General features: G+C 47.1%; 1 protein-coding gene across 1 annotated transcript in view; it reads left to right on the forward strand.

Moving 5' to 3' along the window:
* The window catches only part of CPSF1 (cleavage and polyadenylation specific factor 1), a 274,839-nt gene that overhangs the window by 66,856 nt on the left and 186,336 nt on the right, over window positions 1-21,647 (forward strand). Inside the window, exons 15-18 of the mRNA XM_069221150.1 lie at window positions 5,387-5,461; window positions 6,009-6,089; window positions 8,199-8,288; window positions 9,678-9,779. Coding sequence (XP_069077251.1) covers window positions 5,387-5,461; window positions 6,009-6,089; window positions 8,199-8,288; window positions 9,678-9,779 — 348 coding nt within the window. The remainder of the gene's footprint in view (window positions 1-5,386; window positions 5,462-6,008; window positions 6,090-8,198; window positions 8,289-9,677; window positions 9,780-21,647) is intronic.

A 21,647-nucleotide genomic window follows, 5' to 3' on the forward strand; every position in this document is an offset into this window, starting at 1 on the left:
GAGTTTGTAAAGGTTTCAATGGTCTCCTGTTCTTACACTTACCATAGTGGCCCCTGAGTTGACAAGGCAAACACCGAGGCCAACGCATCCACATCTCTTGGCCCTACTTCTATTGCTGAGCTGCTGGTGACTGACACTTCACAGCATCCATTGCTCCACAGCTTCCTTTCTGATTGGTTGATCCACAGGTAGACCAGCCCCATTTATCACAAACAACTGGTATGGCAAGGAGCTGCTGATCGCATGCGGGGGATTAGGGACACAGCTGCTGGTGGAGCAGCTGCAGGCACAGTGAGTGTGCTGGGCTCAGTGCGCGTGACACACACATACACACACACTCACTCACCATTCCTCTGCACATGAGTTCTTATGTTCACTCACTGCACTCTAACTCTCCTCCTTATGTAGAGGTGGGCGAGCCATGGCTTGGCGTTAAGAGTCCTTGCAGGAACCTCACCAGGGAAATGTTTAGCAGTTAATTTGTGCAGCAAGCATCATATAAAATTAAGGAAAAACGTCTTCAATATTCCCAAAAAACAAACAACTAGATTGGTTCAACGTGTGAAGAGTCTCATCTTAGCACATCAGATGATATCACTGCATTAAGATCCGTTTATTAAATACAGAGGTGAGCCATTTGTTGTGTGCCGTATCAGCGAGCTATATTCTTATCACACTTGCAGCAAAGTTATAGTGTGGTAAGCCAAACCAGAGAGAGATTTATTTACACACCCTGAACACATTTCAACGTGCTGCGATAAGCAATATAAAGAAAAAGGAGGCACAGAGAAATAAAGTATTTTGATCCAGTATTTCTGGTTTCGCATTGTGCAATTCAACCACTAGATGGGTATCTATTTTATACATCAAGGGTCAATCCTTAATCTTGACTTCTTGGTGCATATATGAAGTTACAGTTTGAGTAGCAGACAGATACCATATGAAAGCTCAGCTCGTTTTGGGGCTGAGGGTTTAAAAGGGTCTCGAGCTGAGCCAGAGCCAAACAACTGGCCTGCGCCTTCAGTAGGTCGCCCACCTCTATGCTTGCTACTGTATCCTGTGGCTACAGGTGCCCTCCAGCCAGTAGTGTGAACTTGTGCCCCAGGCTCCCTCACCTGTTGTGTGGTTGCAACCCTTCACTACTCCGAGACCCTTGACGCTGCCACCTACACCTGAGGAATTCCCAGTTCACCAACTTGAATCACTTCTGTTGGTTCAAATTTCAGTGTGCATGTTTGTAGACTTTCAATATCATGGAAGAAAATCCAGGGCAGGCTGCTGTTAAAAAAAACGCCTGGTGCGCCAAACTTCAACCTCCTGTTGCAAAATGAAACTGGGAATTTTTGTATAGGGTTCCATTGATGTCCAAATCTCTCTCCTGCCACTTGATCCAGTTGAAACACTTTAGAAACCAGATGATATTGAGTTTTTACTGATTGTCCTATATGTCAGGGGACAGCTCCTAATTCTTGGACTTTTTTCATAGTTATTTGTTGTAGGAAAATGGTCCCTGTTGCAGTTACCCCTCACTTTTTGCCTGATAATGATGCTGACTTGACTAAGAAGTGTGCTGGGACCCTCCTAACCAGGCCCCAGCACCAGTGTTCTTTCACAAAAAATGTACCATTGTTTCCACAATTGGCACACCCCTGGCACACAGAGAAGTCCCTTGTAAAATGTACAAGTGGTACCAAGGGCCCTGTTGTGACCAGGGAAGGTCCCTAAGGACTGCAGCATGTGTTGTGCCACCCTAAGGGACCCCTCACCTAACACATGCACACTGCCATTGCAGATTGTGTGTGTTGGTGGTGAGAAAAAGGAAAAGCCGGCATGGCATCCCCCTTAGGGTGCCATGCCCACAACCCACTGCCTGTAGCATAGGTAGGTCACCCCTCTTGCAGGCCTTACAGACCCAAGGCAGGGTGCACTATACCACAGGTGAGGGCATAGATGCATGAGCACTATGCCCCTACAGTGTCTAAGTCCATTCTTAGACATTGTAAGTGCAGGGTAACCATATTAAGTATATGGTCTGGGAATTTGTCAAAACGAACTCCACAGTTGGTATCAAACTTGTCAGAATAAGAAACCCACACTGATGCCAGTGTTGGATTTATTTAAAAATGCACACACAGGGCAGATGCCCCCTGTATTTTATCCAATCCTTGCTTTATATTTTCCTCTTGGGGGACAGATTTATCGTGAATGCTTTAGTTTTCAGGACGTGAGAATTCCATATCAACCATCTTGACTGGATTAATGATGTTGAAGTGTTCCTCGGATAGGAAAGAAAAGCAGGTTATGGTGATTTGATGTCCAGGCCTAGAAGTTGGATGAGCAGAGCTAGCTTCAAGAAAGCGACCATTTAGATTCACTAAATTTTGTTGGGCTAACAACAAAGGTTTTTGCTGTGCTTTTAATGGACGGGCACAAGATTAGACTATTGTGTCGGGTATCTCAGATTCGAAGATTGTTTCAGCAAGCACATTGTCCAGGGGGCTTAGCGGAAGCTTGAGACTGACATCTCCTGAGATAAGAAACATTGCAATGGAGTGCTGAGCTCTTAAGTTGAATAAGTAACTATCCAGTTTTGTTAGCTCGTCTTCAGTTTAAGTGGGATTAGAAGGAATGTAAATGTTTAAATAAACTAATAAATTCCATAGTGCCCCAGGCTGCATACACTCTGAGTACACTGCTAATACCCCTTTGCATTCAGTAACTGGAGAGAAAGATTTCTTATGGTAGTAACTTGCACCAAGGAAACGAGGCCACCTGGACTCTGGCCTGGCCCCTGTGATACAGGTCCCTTTAAAAAAATAGATCATATTTATCATTCTTCTTAGTCAAGGAGTCAGAATGAATGATTGTATTCAACCTGTGGACAGTCCAAATCAATTTAGGGCTGCCCTTTTAGCTAAGGATTGGCGTTCTACTGATTAAAAGTCCGAGTTATTTGGGTCCCTCCAACTAGACCTTCTCAACGACGGACAGCTAGGAGCAGTGTCATCATACATGTAATACATACCATTGTTAACGTGAACAAAGATCCGTTTGCCACATTTCTTGTTCTTACTCAAGGAACCTTTCCGTCTGTGGTGAGTGAAATGCCAAGCAGCCTCGATTAGGCCAACTTGAATGGGTGCAATGCCGCCTGATTCCCCAGAAATGGTGCATCAAGTTTTAGACTGTTTACTCTCTTATAGTAGGAAAGGGCCCCTTCTTTTTGCCTATCTGATGCAATTTTGACGGAAAGTGCATTGGGTTCCTGCTAAGCGGGTCCCTGTCGCCAGATTGCTTTCCCTAAAGCTGTCCATTTGTACCCGAATAGGGCAAAACTTTGACCCCCGTATACGTCCCTTGTAAACGGTACCCCTGGTACCTATGGCATGAGTACCAAAGAAGGTCCCCTACTTCTGCAACATGTATTGTGCCACACTCAGAGACCCCTCACCTAGCACATGCAGACTGCCATTGAGGCTGCGTGTCTTGGCGCAGCTAAAAGTGAAAACATGACATGGCACACAGCCTGTGTGCAGTGCCCCTAACACTTCATGCAGTATATGTAAGTCACTCCTACGGCAGGCATTACATCCCTACAACAGGGTGCATTATATTACACATGAGGACATATCTGCACAAGCAGATATGCTCCCACTATGTCATTGTCGATTCTCAAACTTACTGAGTGAACAGGGAAGACATTTTAAGTTTATGTGCTGGACACTGGTCAGTACGAGTTCTCCAGCTACATGATGGCTTTGCCTAAAATAGGGATGTTTGGTTTCAAGCATCTCGTATTAATAAACACTCGCTGATTCCAGTGATGGATTTATTAATACATGCACCAAGAGGGCACCTTAGAGGTGCCCCCTGAAACCCTACTATAAACCCGTGTGCTGGTTTACTAGTTCTAACTAGCGTGCTACCATCATACACGATTCTGATCCCCAGGGCTGAGAGCCTTTGCTCTCGGGCGAGCAGAAGCAAAGCCTGCTCTGGCAGGGATTGTTAGCACACCCTTCCCTACAAAGAAGCCCACCTCCCTTTATCTGTAGGTCTGGCTTCCTTCAAAGGAGAGGATGCTGGCCCCCTGCCCCAGGGCCCATTTGGCACCTGGGCAGGCAGGAAAATTAGAAGTCAGAGAGGTGTGCCCACCTCTCAGGTCAGTCCCATCCCTAAGGGAAGCTGACTCATATGTACACAATTTTGAAAGTCTTCCATCTTGATAGCAAAACTAGGAACTCTGTGACAGGGTTGTGCACGCTTCCCAAAGGAAGTGGTCACATAGGGGGTGTAGTGGCCCCAGGAGTAAGCAGCCCAGTGTTTCCTCGCCACAGGCCCCCAGAGCCTCCAGAGGGCCTGACCCACTCTTCTCGAGCTTCCGAGCAGGAGAAGTGTTCACAATCAAACATCCAAGCTTGGCTCCTCCCCACGAGCCTCCAGAGGATCTTACCTACTGTGCTCCAGCCTCCAAGCAGCACAAATGTCCCACTCAAACAGCTGAGCTCTGCGCCTCTGCCTGCTATGCTCTGCTCCCACACAGGTGCTCTACTCTTTGCTCCATTTCAGTGTTCAGTTGGTAATGTTAATGATGATAATAAGATCCTGAACACAATTGCATTTCACTTGCTGTCTCTTTAAAGCACTAGAGTGTGTACGCTTGTGCCAGAATGAATCCTATGTAATTTGTTTTTGCAAAGATCCTACAAATTAATTCTCATCGTTCTCTGTCACTAGCCTGTAGATGCCCTATACCCTTGTGGGACAGTCTTTACTATCAGAAATATGCATTTTTCAGACTGGAACAGTTGCTTCAGAGCTGTGCGCATTGAGCCTTCATCTGTTTTTGAGCGATGAGGGGTAGCTCTCTTGACAATGGCCTGGGTCTTTAAAGGTCAGAGTAAGCTGAAGGGTTGTTCTGCTCTGTGATGCATGAAAACAGTTGGGCTTCCTGTAACTTCTCCCAAGAGCATGTTTGCAAGCCCCAATATAGCCAGTGTCACCCCACACTAAGGGATGACCTCGCTTTGTCCTCCTCAGCCACAATGTGCACCCAATTGTCCCTATAGAAGAGAATATTAGTAATTAGCTTTACATTGTCAGTGTTTATTTTTGGTGGATATTGATAAACATTACATTTGATGAGTGTGATCCGTTATTTACTGTTCTTTATAACAGCTGTGTTTTTAATATCATTTAAATAATAAATTGGATGGCAAAAGCTTTGCGTTCTGAATCCCGTTTTGTGATGGCAGACCAATGCATTTTATGTGTCCTAGCATGTCCCTGTTCTGCCTGCAAGAGCTGAAGGAGAGTTTGAAGTGTTCTTATTTTGCTGTTGAAGGGATACTCTGAAATGTCATTTGCTTTAACTTTTCAATTAAAGGTTTGTGACAGCATCCTGAACATCGGTCCATGCACCAATGCATCCATGGGTGAACCAGCTTTCCTTTCGGAAGAAGTAAGTGTTGTTTTTCACCCTTCAGATGGAAATATGTAGCATTTCTACTATCATTCTCCAGGGGGTGGGTGCCTGTATTTTGGAGTAAGCACAGGTTACACAACCTGGTGATATTTATTTTAATTTTTAAAACTCCCTAAATGCAGAGAGACAGATAAACAGATGCCTGCTGGAAGCAAAGGTCTACATGGGATGTGGATTGTGTGCCTGTAGGGTGGGGGCCCACAGCTGTGCTTTCAGATTTTAGTTAGATAAGTAGCTGTACAAACCTGCTCCATTCCCATCCATTCTGGAAAGGAAGCATCTGTGATCCTTTGTTGCATGTTTGTCTTTTTCACTGAGGCATGATCCATTCATCTCTGGTGCCTTCATCTCTCTCTGTACAAATGTTCCCCATTCTCTTTGATGCATCTCTCATCCTTTCTCTCTGGCGCATTTCTCGTCCTTCCTTTCGATGCATTTTTCCTTTCTGTCTCCTAGCCATTGCCTGATGCTTTTCTCTGCCTTACTGTGGCTGCCTAATAATCTTCACATGCTCCCTCTGCAGTTTCAGGAAAGCAATGAGCCTGATTTGGAAATAGTGGTTTGTTCTGGCTACGGGAAGAACGGTGCACTGTCTGTGCTGCAGGTAAGGACCCCATTACTGTACAGCTGTTCCCTCTCCTTGTTGTCTCCTTGTGAATTTGTTTTTAGCCCTCACCGGATTAGAGCGTGCTGCCCCAGCATACTATTCAGATAGACATAATTGAGATGACAGATCCACGTTTTCCCAGAAAGGTTACTCCTTAGGCGTTCCTGTGACATCAGAACCCAGGTTTGTTGTTGCCAAAACAATGAAGAACAGGGGAAGCACACACAGCGAGCTAGAATGGTGGCGAGGTCCCTGGGGAAAATGTCAGACCTGCCCAAAACACACACAAGGGCTTGTCAGCATAGGTGCACAAAACTGTGCAGAGGGCGCTTGTCCCGACAACTGTGCCACCCCACTACCTCAAGATCTGTCTACCTGCTGGCAAAGAATGGTAAGACATTGGGTACTGTACTTGTATGCCACTTTGAGCAGACTCAGGCTAAGCCAGTCACTGATTGCTACATAAAGACAGGGTTGGGTGAGTAAGACTGACACACATTGTGGGAGAATGTTTTTTTTTTCAATCTAGTGGGGCTCTAGAGCGAGGACCCCAGTAGGAATTCTTGATCTTGTGGTAACATGTCCTGATACTGTTCAGTACCTTATGGAAACAGCAGTGCTGGGGCAGAAGGTCAGTATCTGAGGAATGTGGGCTTGGCACTTATTAGGCCCTGTGCCAGCTAGGTATCTGCTCAGGTCTGGTACCAGTGCTACAGCGTCAGCCAAGGTAAACCAGAGCGGCTTCAGAGACCCCTGCAGCCACTTGTAGACACCGTGCAACAACGTCACCTGTGCAGTAGAGGTTTTATATGCAGCGTGGTCAACTGAGGTCCAGTCCCACCCACACTGTGCATGCAGCGTAGTCTGGTTGAGCAAAGTCCCTTCTGGGGTTTGTGGCCCCTGTGTTGAGTAGTATACAATACGTCTGTTGAGCCTCATCCTGCTTCTAAAACTAAACTAACATGGCTTCCAAAGGCTGTCATTCAGGAGATGGCACCCTTGTAGGCTTGATGACATCATGATAAAGCCCTGGCAGAAAAAGCTTTTGAAAAAATAAAATTTAAAGGCCCTTTCACATGCCTCTCAGCGATTAATTCCATTCCACCCCTTGCATGAAGTCCACCCCTTGCATGAAGTCCACCCCTTGCAAGAAGTCCACCCCTTGCAAGAAGTCCACCCCTTGCAAGAAGTCCACCCCTTGCAAGAAGTCCACCCCTTGCAAGAAGTCCACCCCTTGCAAGAAGTCCACCCCTTGCAAGAAGTCCACCCCTTGCAAGAAGTCCACCCCTTGCATGAAGTCCACCCCTTGCATGAAGTCCACCCCTTGCATGAAGTCCACCCCTTGCATGAAGTCCACCCCTTGCAAGAAGTCCACCCCTTGCAAGAAGTCCACCCCTTGCAAGAAGTCCACCCCTTGCAAGAAGTCCACCCCTTGCAAGAAGTCCACCCCTTGCAAGAAGTCCACCCCTTGCAAGAAGTCCACCCCTTGCATGAAGTCCACCCCTTGCAAGAAGTCCACCCCTTGCAAGAAGTCCACCCCTTGCAAGAAGTCCACCCCTTGCAAGAAGTCCACCCCTTGCAAGAAGTCCACCCCTTGCATGAAGTCCACCCCTTGCATGAAGTCCACCCCTTGCATGAAGTCCACCCCTTGCAAGAAGTCCACCCCTTGCAAGAAGTCCACCCCTTGCATGAAGTCCACCCCTTGCAAGAAGTCCACCCCTTGCAAGAAGTCCACCCCTTGCATGAAGTCCACCCCTTGCATGAAGTCCACCCCTTGCATGAAGTCCACCCCTTGCATGAAGTCCACCCCTTGCATGAAGTCCACCCCTTGCATGAAGTCCACCCCTTGCATGAAGTCCACCCCTTGCATGAAGTCCACCCCTTGCAAGAAGTCCACCCCTTGCAAGAAGTCCACCCCTTGCAAGAAGTCCACCCCTTGCAAGAAGTCCACCCCTTGCAAGCTTAATTACAAGGATGTACACTTCATCACTCTTCTCTTCGTTCCCGGTTCCCTAATTCTCTGTGTCCTGATTGACCATCCGCATCACTGATGATATTTTTCATTTGACTGAAACTCTGGTAATTGCCATCTATCTGTCTCCTCAGAAAAGTATCCGGCCCCAGGTAGTCACCACCTTCGAACTCCCAGGCTGCCATGACATGTGGACAGTGATCTCCTCCTCAAAGAAGGACGAGGTAGGTTCCTGCGGCGTTCAGCGGTACAGTTCCAGAGGCTCCAGGCAACCGCCTTTTTCTGGATTTGGTCCTCACTGGAGAAACAACGACTGTTATTTAGGTGTTGCCAAAAACAAATAAAGGAATAATAATTGATTTATGTTGATTTGGTTCTAAATGTTTTAGACATATAAAAATAAATGTAATGGCAAACAAGGATGGCTTTCCTATATACTATTCACTTACTTGTTCTCTATATTCATTAAACTTTCTGCTATTTATATTCCTAACCTAAAGGTACTAAACTTGAAGACTTTCAGTCCTGCCTGATGCTTGAGGATTCTGGGAATTGTAGTCTTGGCCACAGTTACACTCCAGATGTAATGGTGCAGCCATTAACCCCAAACTACACCATTTCAGTCCTAATCAGCTCCTTTGCATTTTGGCATATGCAGTTTTGTTTCCCAATTTCAAAGCAGGACTACAAGTACCAGAATAAAAAGAAATAAACAGGGTTATAGCACAGTTTCAGAGCACAGTAGCAATAAATTATAAACAAAACAAAAAAAAGCCCCAAGATTGGCAAAGTGATGTCAAGTGACTTGAAGTCATCTGTTGATCCTGTCCAAACTCCACCCTCTTGTCGGCGTATGTAAGCTGAGCCATTGTGAATATGAGATAAAGAAAGTGAATAGATTGGCACGTATGCACGTTGTTCATAGTAAATGGTATATCCTGTCCATCTCCAAAGATGCACCTGTTGAGTCTGTGATGTACTAGCCTGTGGTGCTGCTGCAATAGCCTTCCCTCTGATGCCCCTTCAATCAGTCACAGCATTTGTAAGGTGCAGCACTATCACCCCTAAGGGTATCTGGGCGCTGACACTTGAGTAGCAGAGGGCCGTTAATAGCTCAGCATAGCTTCAGCTCAGGTGCAGATGGGTTCTGCGTAAGGGTTGACAAGTCTGATCAGTTGTACAAGCTCACCGCTTCCAGTGGTGAAGCGAAGAGTCTGGGGAAAGCACCGCTTGACGGGGCACCATTTGAATGCCTGCATGTATTCCACAGGCTCTTGCAGCTCTCAAAGACAGCCGCGAGATTGACTCCAAGGTCTGATTTCAAAGCTGCTTGATCAGGGTTACCCGTGCCTGTTCACACTGCACTCTGCCTGGAACACAATGTGGGCATTGTGAGTAGAGATAGACAAACCAAAGACAACTTGAGCAGATTTAAATTGGCTTTAAGAGTCTAGAGTAAGGACAACTTCAAAGCTTAAAGGAGGAAGATCAGCATTTAATCATTTAGAAAATACACAGGAAGCCAGGCAGCTTGTGGAGAAAAAGCAGATTTCATTTTACACTGATGACTGGTTGCACTCTGACCGAGTTGACTGACATTTTTCTCTTTGCAGCAGCGAAAGTCAGAAAGTGAGAAAGAAAGCCCCGCTTCGGAGATGCTGGATGAGAGTAAGAGACATGGATTCCTGATCCTCAGCCGAGACGATTCCACCATGGTAAGAGCACTGTGTGGAGTGTAAACCCCCTGGAAACTCTCAAGTGATGCACCACTGCTGCCTACATGGGCATTCGAGTATCCAGTTACTCTGTGTGCATTGTGTAAATAAGAGTTTTGTCATGCTGTCTAACATCTTCAATCAAACTTTTTAGCCCCTGAAAGTCCTCGGATTACCTTCACTCAGTTTCATGTGGAAGGAAAATGTGCTCTATCAGAATGTGAATCTTGTACAAAGATATCCAGAACAGCTCAGATGCATAGGGAAGACACCAATCTGATATTAAACTCAAAATGACAATAACGGAAGTGAAAGAGTCAGTGATCGAGCCCTCCATTCCAAAGGACTCACAATGATTGAGATTCAAGGAGAGGAAAATCCAGGAAGCAGGGGAGAAGACAATATCAACACTTTTGACACATCACTGTCCGTAAAAGTCTTAGCCCTAACCCTAGAAAGCAGGATCCATCTGGAAGCCAATATCAAACCATCACTGTCGACTATCAAAGACGTTGTCGTCATCAAGACACTGTCTCTCCTCACAGTCTTGTCGCTGTCAAAATACTAGACATCAAGTTTCTTGATGTTGGCTCTTCACTCGACAGATCAGTGTCTACATATACGATGTGGACACCTTCAGTGGAGGAGATTGCAACTATGGCCCTGCTGGCATCCTGACACCAGCTGGGTCTTTCTCATTGTATTCAAACACACGAGAATTCCATCTCCTTTCAGTGCTAAATCTGCTGCTAATAGGGTAGTTACACTGTGCCATCATTTACAGCAGCTTCCATCACAGACACCCCAAGTGGAGTCCTAATGGTGGATGATGTTGCCACCATCCAGGAAGGATTGGCAAGAGGTGAATATAAACTTGGTGTACAAAGAAGTGTTGGCCATTATGGAGTTGCTGCCATCCAGAGCTCCAACAACACCTCTGCTTCCTCTCGTACCAGGGCTGTTGAAGACAATAAAGAAATAAATGTTGTACCTCAGCAATGATGAAATATGCTACTGTTTCACCAAATCTGACTTCGGACCTAGGTGTACAGAAGCCAGATCTTTCTCTAGAAGGCTATGTTTACTCAAGAGTCATAGTGTTGGCAGACCGTAAGCAGCATGTGTTAGCGCTTGAGACACTTGCTCCCCAGAGAGAAAAACCAAAACAGTGCTGCAGGAAAAAATGCAACGGCTTCAAAAATGCTAGTGCTGCAGCACATCCGAGACGGTACAAACAAGCCCTCTGGGAGTCCAAACAAAAACAAGAAAGCAGACCAAAGCAGTGTAGGAAGTTGGCTCTGTATGTGCTATTTCAAAGTAAGGAATAGCATGCACAGAGTGCAAGGGTTCCCCTTAGAGGTAAAATAGTGGTAAAAAGAGATAATACTAATGCTCTATTTTGTGGTAGTGTGGTCGAGCAGTAGGCTTATCCAAGGAGTAGTGTTAAGCATTTGTTGTACATACACATAGACAATAAATGAGGTACACACACTCAGAGACAAATCCAGCCAATAGGTTTTGTTATAGAAAAATATCTTTTCTTAGTTTATTTTAAGAACCACAGGTTCAAATTTTACATGAAATAGCTCATTTGAAAGGTATTGCAGGTAAGTACTCTAGGAACTTTGAATCATTACTTTAGCATGTATACTTTTGTCATAAAACACAATAAGCTGTTTTAAAAGTGGACACTTAGTGCAATTTTCACAGTTCCTGGGGGAGGTAAGATAATGTTAGTTTTAGCAGGTAAGTAAGTCACTTACAGGTTTCAGTTTTTGGTCCAAGGTAGCCCACCGTTGGGGGTTCAGAGCAACCCCAAAGTTATCACACCAGCAGCTCAGGGCCGGTCAGGTGCAAAGGTCAAAGAGGTGCCCAAAACACATAGGCTTCAATGGAGAGAAGGGGGTGCCCCGGTTCCAGTCTACTTGCAGGTAAGTACCCGCGTCTTCGGAGGGCAGACCAGGGGGGTTTTGTAGGGCACCGAGGGGGACACAAGTTAGCACAGAAAGTACACCCTCAGCAGCGCGGGGGCGGCCGGGTGCAGTGTGGGAACAAGCGTCGGGTTTCCTTCAGTTTTCAATGGGAGACCAAGAGGTCTCTTCAGCGATGCAGGCAAGGGGGGGACTCCTCGGGGTAGCCACCACCTGGGCAAGGGAGAGGGCCTCCTGGGGGTCACTTCTGCACAGAAGTTCCGTTCCTTTAGGCGCTGGGGGCTGCGGGTGCAGGGTCTTTTCCAGCCATCGGGAAATGGAGTTAAGACAGTCGCGGTCAGGGGGAGCCTGGGGATTCCCTCTGCAGGCGTCGCTGTGGGGGCTCAGGGGGGACAACTTTGGTTACTCACAGTCGTAGAGTCGCCGGAGGCTCCTCCCTGAGCTGTTTGTTCTCCACCAGTCGAGTCGGGGTCGCCGGGTGCAGTGTTGCAAGTCTCACGCTTCTTGCGGGGAGTTGCAGGGGTCTTTAAATCTGCTCCTTGTAACAAAGTTGCAGTTCTTTTGGAGCAGTGCCGCTGTCCTCGGGAGTTTCTCGTCTTCTTCGAAGCGGGGCAGTCCTCAGAGGATTCAGAGGTCGCTGGTCCCTTTGGAAGGCGTCGCTGGAGCAGAGTTCTTTGGAAGGCAGGAGACAGGCCGGTGAGTTTCTGGAGCCAAGGCAGTTGTTGTCTTCTGGTCTTCCTCTGCAGGGGTTTTCAGCTGGGCAGTCCTTCTTCTTGTTGTTGCAGGAATCTAATTTTCTAGGGTTCAGGGTAGCCCTTAAATACTAAATTTAAGGGCGTGTTTAGGTCTGGGGGGTTAGTAGCCAATGGCTACTAGCCCTGAGGGTGGGTATACCCTCTTTGTGCCTCCTCCCAAGGGGAGGGGGTCACAATCCTAACCCTATTGGGGGAATCCTCCATCTGCAAGATGGAGGATTTCTAAAAGTTGGAGTCACCTCAGCTCAGGACACCTTAGGGGCTGTCCTGACTGGCCAGTGACTCCTCCTTGTTGCTTTCTTTGTTCCCTCCAGCCTTGCCGCCAAAAGTGGGGGCCGTGGCCGGAGGGCCGGGCAACTCCACTAAGCTGGAGTGCCCTGCTGGGCTGTGACAAAGGGGTGAGCCTTTGAGGCTCACCGCCAGGTGTTACAGCTCCTGCCTGGGGGAGGTGTTAGCATCTCCACCCAGTGCAGGCTTTGTTACTGGCCTCAGAGTGACAAGGGCACTCTCCCCATGGGGCCAGCAACATGTCTCTAGTGTGGCAGGCTGCTGGAACTAGTCAGCCTACACAGAAAGTCGGTTAAGTTTCAGGGGGCACCTCTAAGGTGCCCTCTGGGGTGTGTTTTGCACTAAAATGTACACTGGCATCAGTGTGCATTTATTGTGCTGAGAAGTTTGATACCAAACTTCCCAGTTTTCAGTGTAGCCATTATGGTGCTGTGGAGTTCGTGTTTGACAAACTCCCAGACCATATACTCTTATGGCTACCCTGCACTTACAATGTCTCAGGTTTTGTTTAGACACTGTAGGGGTACCATGCTCATGCACTGGTACCCTCACCTATGGTATAGTGCACCCTGCCTTAGGGCTGTAAGGCCTGCTAGAGGGGTGTCTTACCTATACTGCATAGGCAGTGAGAGGCTGGCATGGCACCCTGAGGGGAGTGCCATGTCGACTTACTCGTTTTGTCCTCACTAGCACACACAAGCTGGCAAGCAGTGTGTCTGTGCTGAGTGAGAGGTCTCCAGGGTGGCATAAGACATGCTGCAGCCCTTAGAGACCTTCCTTGGCATCAGGGCCCTTGGTACTAGAAGTACCAGTTACAAGGGACTTATCTGGATGCCAGGGTCTGCCAATTGTGGATACAAAAGTACAGGTTAGGGAAAGAACACTGGTGCTGGGGCCTGGTTAGCAGGCCTCAGCACACTTTCAATTGTAAACATAGCATCAGCAAAGGCAAAAAGTCAGGGGGCAACCATGCCAAGGAGGCATTTCCTTACAGCAGGCCTCAGCACACTTTCAATTCAAAACATAGCATCAGCATAGGCAAAAAGTCAGGGGGTAACCATGCCAAGGAGGCATTTCCTTACAAGCAGGATTTCTGCAAAGTGATCAAAGAGGGCTCCCACTATCAAACCAAGTGATGAGCACAAGCATGGTTACTGCCTTGGGATTTTTGTCTCTGTGACATAAAACTTTAAAGTATGAAGCACATTTAAAGATCTTAAATCTGCACTTTTTGGGCGTCTCTTTGTTTAGGCAGCCTGCTGGAAGAGATGTGCAAGAGAGCACCAAAACAAAAATTCTATAAACTGTTGGGTGAGGGGAACTTAAAGAGGTTTTGCAAGTCCCATGTCTGTCACAAAGACTGCCAACCAGGACAGATAATTCAGTGCCCACAGTGGTATTGCCAGCCTCACCAGCTGTAGTAATAACAGAACCACAAAGGCATCACCATGAAAGGATGAGCACCAGATCGAAATCGGCCAATCAGCCCAATCTTCCAGTTTGGGTAGATGACCACCGTACAACTAACGGCAATGACTTCACCTTTCTAGTCTTGAAAAAAGACCTCAAGAAGGACTACATTAAATAATCCTCTGCTCAGGCAGAGAGATTAGAAGTATGTGGGAGATCTTCAGGATCCATACTTTCCCATTCCAGTAGCAACGAAAGACAGGAAGTGTCTTCAGTTAGTGGTGGGAAAGTCACCTTTCCGGGTTCTCCTTTTCTAATTGAAGTTGGATCCAGTAACTTTTTCCAAGTGTATGGCAGGAATAGCAGCCCACCTACACTTTCAGCAGATCTGGATATGTCCACACCCGGTGAGCTGTCGGATAAAAGCCCCAATCCAGTAGAGTTGAAAAAGGACCTTTATGTCACAATCTCATTATATCAAGTGATCCTTCAAGTCAATTTCCAAAAATAGACCATGAAGCCGGTCCAAACTGTCATATCTCAGAGCCACTCCAGACACACAAGGAGTAGTGTTGTCACCTTTAGAAATCTACAAACCCAACAGTTTGCCAGATTTCCTGAATCTTATGTTCAATGGCCTCTTGCATCATTATTGTCCCAAATGCATGACCATATATAGGACCTCTACAGCGGTGTCTCGAAGATCAATGGACACAACAACAGCATAACTGGGATGGCTCTGCAAAAAGCAGACCTCACTATCAAGGTCTCTAAATGCCAGATAGTGCAGGGGAAGGTTGTATATCTGGGCCACCTAGTAGGTGGAGGCCAGATTCATCCATTGCAGTAGAAGATTCAAACTATTTTGGACTGGATTCTCCCTACCACTCAAACTCAGGTGAGAGCCTTTTTAGGCCTCAGTGGGAATCACAGGAGGTTTCATTAAGAACTATGGCTCCATTGTAGCCCCTCTTATGACCTAAACTCAAAGAGAATGCCCAAGAAAGTCTTATGAACAGGCCAAGTGCTCTGTACCTGTACCTATTTTAAGAAGCCCTGGCTACTCCAAGAAGTTCATAGTTCAGACAGATGCTTCTGAGGTAGGGGCAGTGTTATCACACTGAAGTCCTGGACCAACCTGTAACTTTTATAAGCAGAAGGTTGACCCCCAGGGAAAAGCGTTAGTCAGGCATAGAAAAAGAGCCCTTGCTGTGTTGTGGGCCTTGACAAAGATGAGGCCATACTTGTTTGGCACTCACTTTCTTGTTCAGACAGACCATGTAGGAAAGTACCATCTTGCCTGGCATGTTACCCCCATTTTTCACTGTATATATGTTGTTTTAGTTGTATGTGTCACTGGGACCCTGTTCTCCAGGGCCCCAGTGCTCATAAGTGTGCCTGAATGTGTTACCTGTGTAGTGACTAACTGTCTCCCTGAGGCTCTGCTAATCAGAACCTCATTGGTTATGCTCTCTCATTTCTTTCAAATTGTCACTAACAGCTAGTGACCAATTTTACCAATTCACATTGGCTTACTGGAACACCCTTATAATTCCCTAGTATATGGTACTGAGGTACCCAGGGTATCGGGGTTCCAGGAGATCCATATGGGCTGCAGCATTTCTTTTGCCACCCATAGGGAGCTCTGACAATTCTTACACAGGCCTGCCACTGCAGCCTGAGTGAAATAACGTCCACGTTATTTCACAGCCATTTACACTGCACTTAAGTAACTTTTATAAGTCACCTATATGTCTAACCTTTACCTGGTAAAGGTTAGGTGCAAAGTTACTTAGTGTGAGGGCACCCTGGCACTAGCCAAGGTGCCCCCACATTGTTCAGAGCCAATTCCCTGAACTTTGTGAGTGCGGGGACACCATTACACGCGTGCACTACATATAGGTCAATACCTATATGTAGCTTCACAATGGTAACTCCGAATATGGCCATGTAACATGTCTAAGATCATGGAATTGCCCCCTCTATGCCATCCTGGCATTGTTGGCACAATTCGATGATCCCAGTGGTCTGTAGCACAGACCCTGGTACTGCCAAACTGCCTTTCCTGGGGTTTCACTGCAGCTGCTGCTGCTGCCAACCCCTCAGACAGGTTTCTGCCCCCCTGGGGTCAAGCCAGGCTTGTCCCAGGATGGCAGAACAAAGGACTTCCTTTGTTACACCCTCTCCCTTTGGAAAATGCTGTGAAGGCAGGGGAGGAGTAGCCTCCCCCAGCCTCTGGAAATGCTTTCTTGGGCACAGATGTGCCCAATTCTGCATAAGCCAGTCTACACCGGTTCAGGGACCCCTTAGCCCCTGCTCTGGCGCGAAACTGGACAAAGGAAAGGGGAGTGACCACTCCCCTGACCTGCACCTCCCCTGGGAGGTGTCCAGAGCTCCTCCAGTGTGCTCCAGACCTCTGCCATCTTGGAAACAGAGGTGCTGCTGGCACACTGGACTGCTCTGAGTGGCCAGTGCCACCAGGTGACGTCAGAGACTCCTCCTGATAGGCTCCTTCAGGTGTTAGTAGCCTATCCTCTCTCCTAAGTAGCCAAACCCTCTTTTCTGGCTATTTAGGGTCTCTGTCTCTGGGGAAACTTTAGATAACGAATGCAAGAGCTCATCAGAGTTCCTCTGCATCTCTCTCTTCACCTTCTGCCAAGGAATCGACTGCTGACCGCGCTGGAAGCCTGCAAAACTGCAACATAGTAGCAAAGACGACTACTGCAACTCTGTAACGCTGATCCTGCCGCCTTCTCGACTGTTTTCCTGGTGGTGCATCCTGTGGGGGTAGTCTGCCTCCTCTCTGCACTAGAAGCTCCGAAGAAATCTCCCGTGGGTCGACGGAATCTTCCCCCTGCTACCGCAGGCACCAAAAAGCTGCATGACCGGTCCCTTGGGTCTCCTCTCAGCACGACGAGCGAGGTCCCTCGAATCCAGCAACTCTGTCCAAGTGACTCCCACAGTCCAGTGACTCTTCAGTCCAAGTTTGGTGGAGGTAAGTCCTTGCCTCCCCACGCCAGACTGCATTGTTGGAAACCGCGTCTTTTGCAAATACTCTGGCTCCCGTGCACTTCCGGCGGAAATCCTTTGTGCACAGCCAAGCCTGGGTCCACGGCACTCTAACCTGCATTGCACGACTTTCTAAGTTGGTCTCCGGCGACGTGGGACTCCTTTGTGCAACTTCGGCGAGCACCGTTTCACGCATCCTCGTAGTGCCTGTTTCTGGCACTTCTCCGGGTGCTACCTGCTGCTGAGAGGGATCCTTGTCTTGCTCGACGTCCTCTCTCTCTCCTGGTCCAATTTGCAACCTTCTGGTCCCTCCTGGGCCGCAGCAGCTTCCAAAAACGCTAACCGCACGATTTGCAGCTAGCAAGGCTTGTTGGCGTTCTTTCGGCGGTAAAACACTTCTGCACGACTCACCACGGCAAGAGGGATCCGTCCACCAAAGGGGTAGTCTCTAGCCCTTTTCGTTCCTGCAGAAACCTCAGCTTCTTCTGTCCAGTAGAAGCTTCTTTGCACCCACAGCTGGCATTTCCTGGGCATCTGCCCATCTCCGACTTGCTTGTGACTTTTGGACTTGGTCCCCTTGTTCCACAGGTACCCTAGATTGGAAATCCACAGTTGTTGCATTGTTGGTTTGTGTCTTTCCTGCATTATTCCTCTAACACGACTTCTTTGTCTTTTGGGGAACTTCAGTGCACTTTGCACTCACTTTTCAGGGTCTTGGGGTGGGCTATTTTTCTAACCCTCAGTATTTTCTAATAGTCCCAGCGACCCTCTACAAGGTCACATAGGTTTGGGGTCCATTCGTGGTTCACATTCCACTTTTGGAGTATATGGTTTGTGTTGCCCCTATCCCTATGTGTCCCCATTGCATCCTATTGTAACTATACATTGTTTGCACTGTTTTCTAAGACTATACTGCATATTTTTGGTATTGTGCACATATAACTTGTGTATATTTGCTATCCTCTTACTGAGGGTACACTCTAAGATACTTTGGCATATTGTCATAAAAATAAAGTACCTTTATTTTTTAGTATAACTGTGTATTGTGTTTTCTTATGGTATTGTGCAAGTGACACTTGTGGTACTGTAGTAGCTTCACACGTCTCCTAGTTCAGCCTAAGCTGCTCTGCTAAGCTACCATTATCTATCAGCCTAAGCTGCTAGACACCCTATACACTAATAAGGGATAACTGGGCCTGGTGCAAGGTGCAAGTACCCCTTGGTACTCACTACAAGCCAGTCCAGCCTCCTACATTGGTTGTGCAGCGGTGGGATAAGTGCTTTGAGACTACTTACCACTCTTGTCATTGTACTTTTCATAAGAGAAAAATATACAAAACAAGTTCAGTGTGTGTACACATAGCTAAAAAGTTTTGCCTTTCCTCTTTTCACTCTTTTCTAAAGTGCTGAAAAGTACTTCTAAACTTTCAAAAAGTTCTTAAAAGTTTAAAAAGTTTTTTTTCTGTCTTTCTAAAAAGTTCTGAAAACTTTTTTCTCTTTTTCTATCACTTTAACTCTCTCTAAAAATGTCTGGCTCAGGCCAAAATGTTGATCTGTCCAAACCTGCATATGATCAACTTAGCTGGAAAGGAGCAAGGAGTCTCTGCATAGAGAGAGGTTTGAGTGTAGGGAAGAATCCTTCCTTGGAACTGTTAATTAACATGCTTAGAGAACAGGATAAGGTCATAAGTGCCCCATCTGTTGAAAAAGTAGCTAATGGTTCTCAATCTGATCCAGGGACTCCCCCAGGAAAAGGTTCAGGAAAGAAACTTCTTAGCCTGCCCATTACTAGACAGTCTAGTATAGTTGGTACTGAGGTGGAGTCACATCATACAGATGATGTGCTCTCACATGACACTGTCAGCCAAGCTGTTAGGGTGGCCTCTGTAAGGGACAGGTCTCCTTCTGTTCATTCCCATCACACCTCTGTATCTAGAAATGTCCCTCCCACCAGCCCTGAAGACAGATAGTTAGAAAGGGAACTCAATAAGTTGAGGGTGGAACAAACCAGACTGAAGCTTAAAAAGCAACAGCTGGATTTGGATAGACAGTCCTTAGAAATAGAGAGGGAAAGACAGAAATTGGGTTTTGAAAACCATGGTGGCAGCAGCAGTATTCCCCATAGTCATCCTGTAAAAGAGCATGATTCCAGGAATCTGCATAAGATAGTTCCCCCTTATAAGGAGGGGGATGACATTAGCAAGTGGTTTGCTGCACTTGAGAGGGCCTGTGTTGTACAGGATGTCCCTCAAAGGCAGTGGGGCTGCTATCCTATGGCTATCATTTAGTGGGTGGAAAAGGTAGAGATAGGCTCCTTACTGTGAAAGAAAGTGATGCCAATAATTTCCAAGTTCTTAAGAATGCACTCCTGGATGGTTATGGCTTAACCACTGAACAATACAGGATAAAGTTCAGAGAGACCAAAAAGGAGTCTTCACAAGACTGGGTTGATTTCATTGACCATTCAGTGAAGGCCTTGGAGGGGTGGTTAAATGGCAGTAAGGTTACTGACTTTGAAAGCATGTATAACTTGATCCTGAGAGAGCATATTCTTAATAATTGTGTGTCTGATTTGTTGCACCAGTACTTGGTGGACTCTGATCTGACCTCTCCCCAAGAATTGGGAAAGAAGGCAGACAAATGGGTCAGAACAAGAGTGAACAGAAAAGTTCATACAGGGGGTGACAAAGATGGCAACAAAAAGGATGGTAAGTCTTCTGACAAGGGTGGGGACAAATCTAAAAATGAGTCTTCATCAGGCCCACAAAAACACTCTGGTGGGGGTGGTGGGTCCAAATCCTCCTTTAATCAGAACAAGGAAAAGAAACCATGGTGCTATTTATGTAAAGTAAAAGGCCATTGGGCAACAGATTCCAGTTGTCCAAAGAAAAGCACCAAGCCTCCTACCACTACAACCCCTACTGCTACACCTAGTGTCCCTACTAATAGCAGTGGTGGTGGGAGCAAACCTACTAATAGCCAATCCAAGGGAGTAGCTGGGCTCACTTTTGGTAACTTAGTTGGGGTTGGCCTTGTTAGGGAGGCCACAGAGGCTGTGTTAGTCTCTGAGGGGGCTATTGATTTAGCCACCTTAGCTGCTTGTCCCCTTAATATGGATAAGTACAGGCAGCTACCCCTAATAAATGGTGTTGAGGTTCAGGCCTACAGGGACACTGGTGCCAGTGTGACTATGGTCATAGAGAAACTGGTCCACCCTGAACAACACCTACTTGGTCACCAGTACCAAGTAACCGATGCTCACAACAACACACTTAGCCACCCCATGGCTGTTGTTAATCTCAACTGGGGGGGTGGGGGGGGTTACTGGTCCAAAGAAAGTTGTGGTAGCCTCAGATTTACCTGTAGACTGTCTACTAGGAAATGATTTGGAGACATCAGCTTGGTCAGATGTGGAGTTGGAGGCCCATGCAGCAATGCTGGGCATTCCAGGGCATATTTGTGCTTTAACCAGGGCTCAGGCCAAAAAGCAAAAAGGACAGGGAAGCTTGGATCCTAGAACAATGGACCAAGTGCTCCCTAAAGCTAGGGCTAGTAGAAGCAAACCAATTCCTACTATCCCTCCCTCTACAGTGGATTCAACTTCTGAGGAAGAAGAATTCCCTCCCTGTGCAGAACCTACACCAGAGGAGCTGGAAGCAGACACTGCTGAGCTTTTGGGTGAAGGGGGGCCTGCCAGAGAGGAGCTGAGTGTGGCACAGCAAACCTGTCCCACATTAGAGGGTCTGAGACAGCAAGCTGTCAAACAGGCTAATGGGGATGTCAGTGACTCTCACAGAGTTTACTGGGAGGACAACCTCTTGTACACTGAGCATAGGGATCCTAAACCTGGAGCTGCCAGGAGACTAGTGATTCCTCAGGAGTACAGAAAGTTCCTCCTAACTCTGGCACACGACATTCCCCTAGCTGGGCATCTAGGACAAATGAAAACTTGGGACAGGCTTGTTCCCCTGTTTCATTGGCCTAGGATGTCTGAGGACACAAAAGATTTTTGTAAGTCCTGTGAAACCTGTCAAGCCAGTGGCAAGACAGGTGGCACTCCAAAGGCACCCCTTATTCCACTGCCTGTGGTTGGGGTTCCCTTTGAAAGGGTAGGGGTTGACATAGTTGGCCCCCTTGACCCTCCTACTGCTTCAGGCAATAGATTCATCTTGGTGGTAGTGGACCATGCCACAAGATATCCTGAAGCTATTCCTTTAAGGACCACTACAGCTCCTGCAGTGGCAAAGGCCCTCCTGGGAATATTTTCCAGGGTGGGCTTCCCAAAGGAAGTAGTATCAGACAGGGGAAGCAATTTCATGTCTGCATACTTAATGGCCATGTGGAAGGAGTGTGGTGTAACTTATAAGTTCACAACACCCTATCATCCACAAACAAATGGACTGGTGGAGAGATTTAACAAAACTCTCAAAGGCATGATTATGGGTCTCCCTGAAAAACTCCACAGGAGATGGGAT

The sequence above is a fragment of the Pleurodeles waltl genome, chromosome 2_2 (genome assembly GCF_031143425.1).
Source record: "Pleurodeles waltl isolate 20211129_DDA chromosome 2_2, aPleWal1.hap1.20221129, whole genome shotgun sequence".
In the NCBI taxonomy this organism is placed as follows: Eukaryota; Metazoa; Chordata; class Amphibia; order Caudata; family Salamandridae; genus Pleurodeles; species Pleurodeles waltl.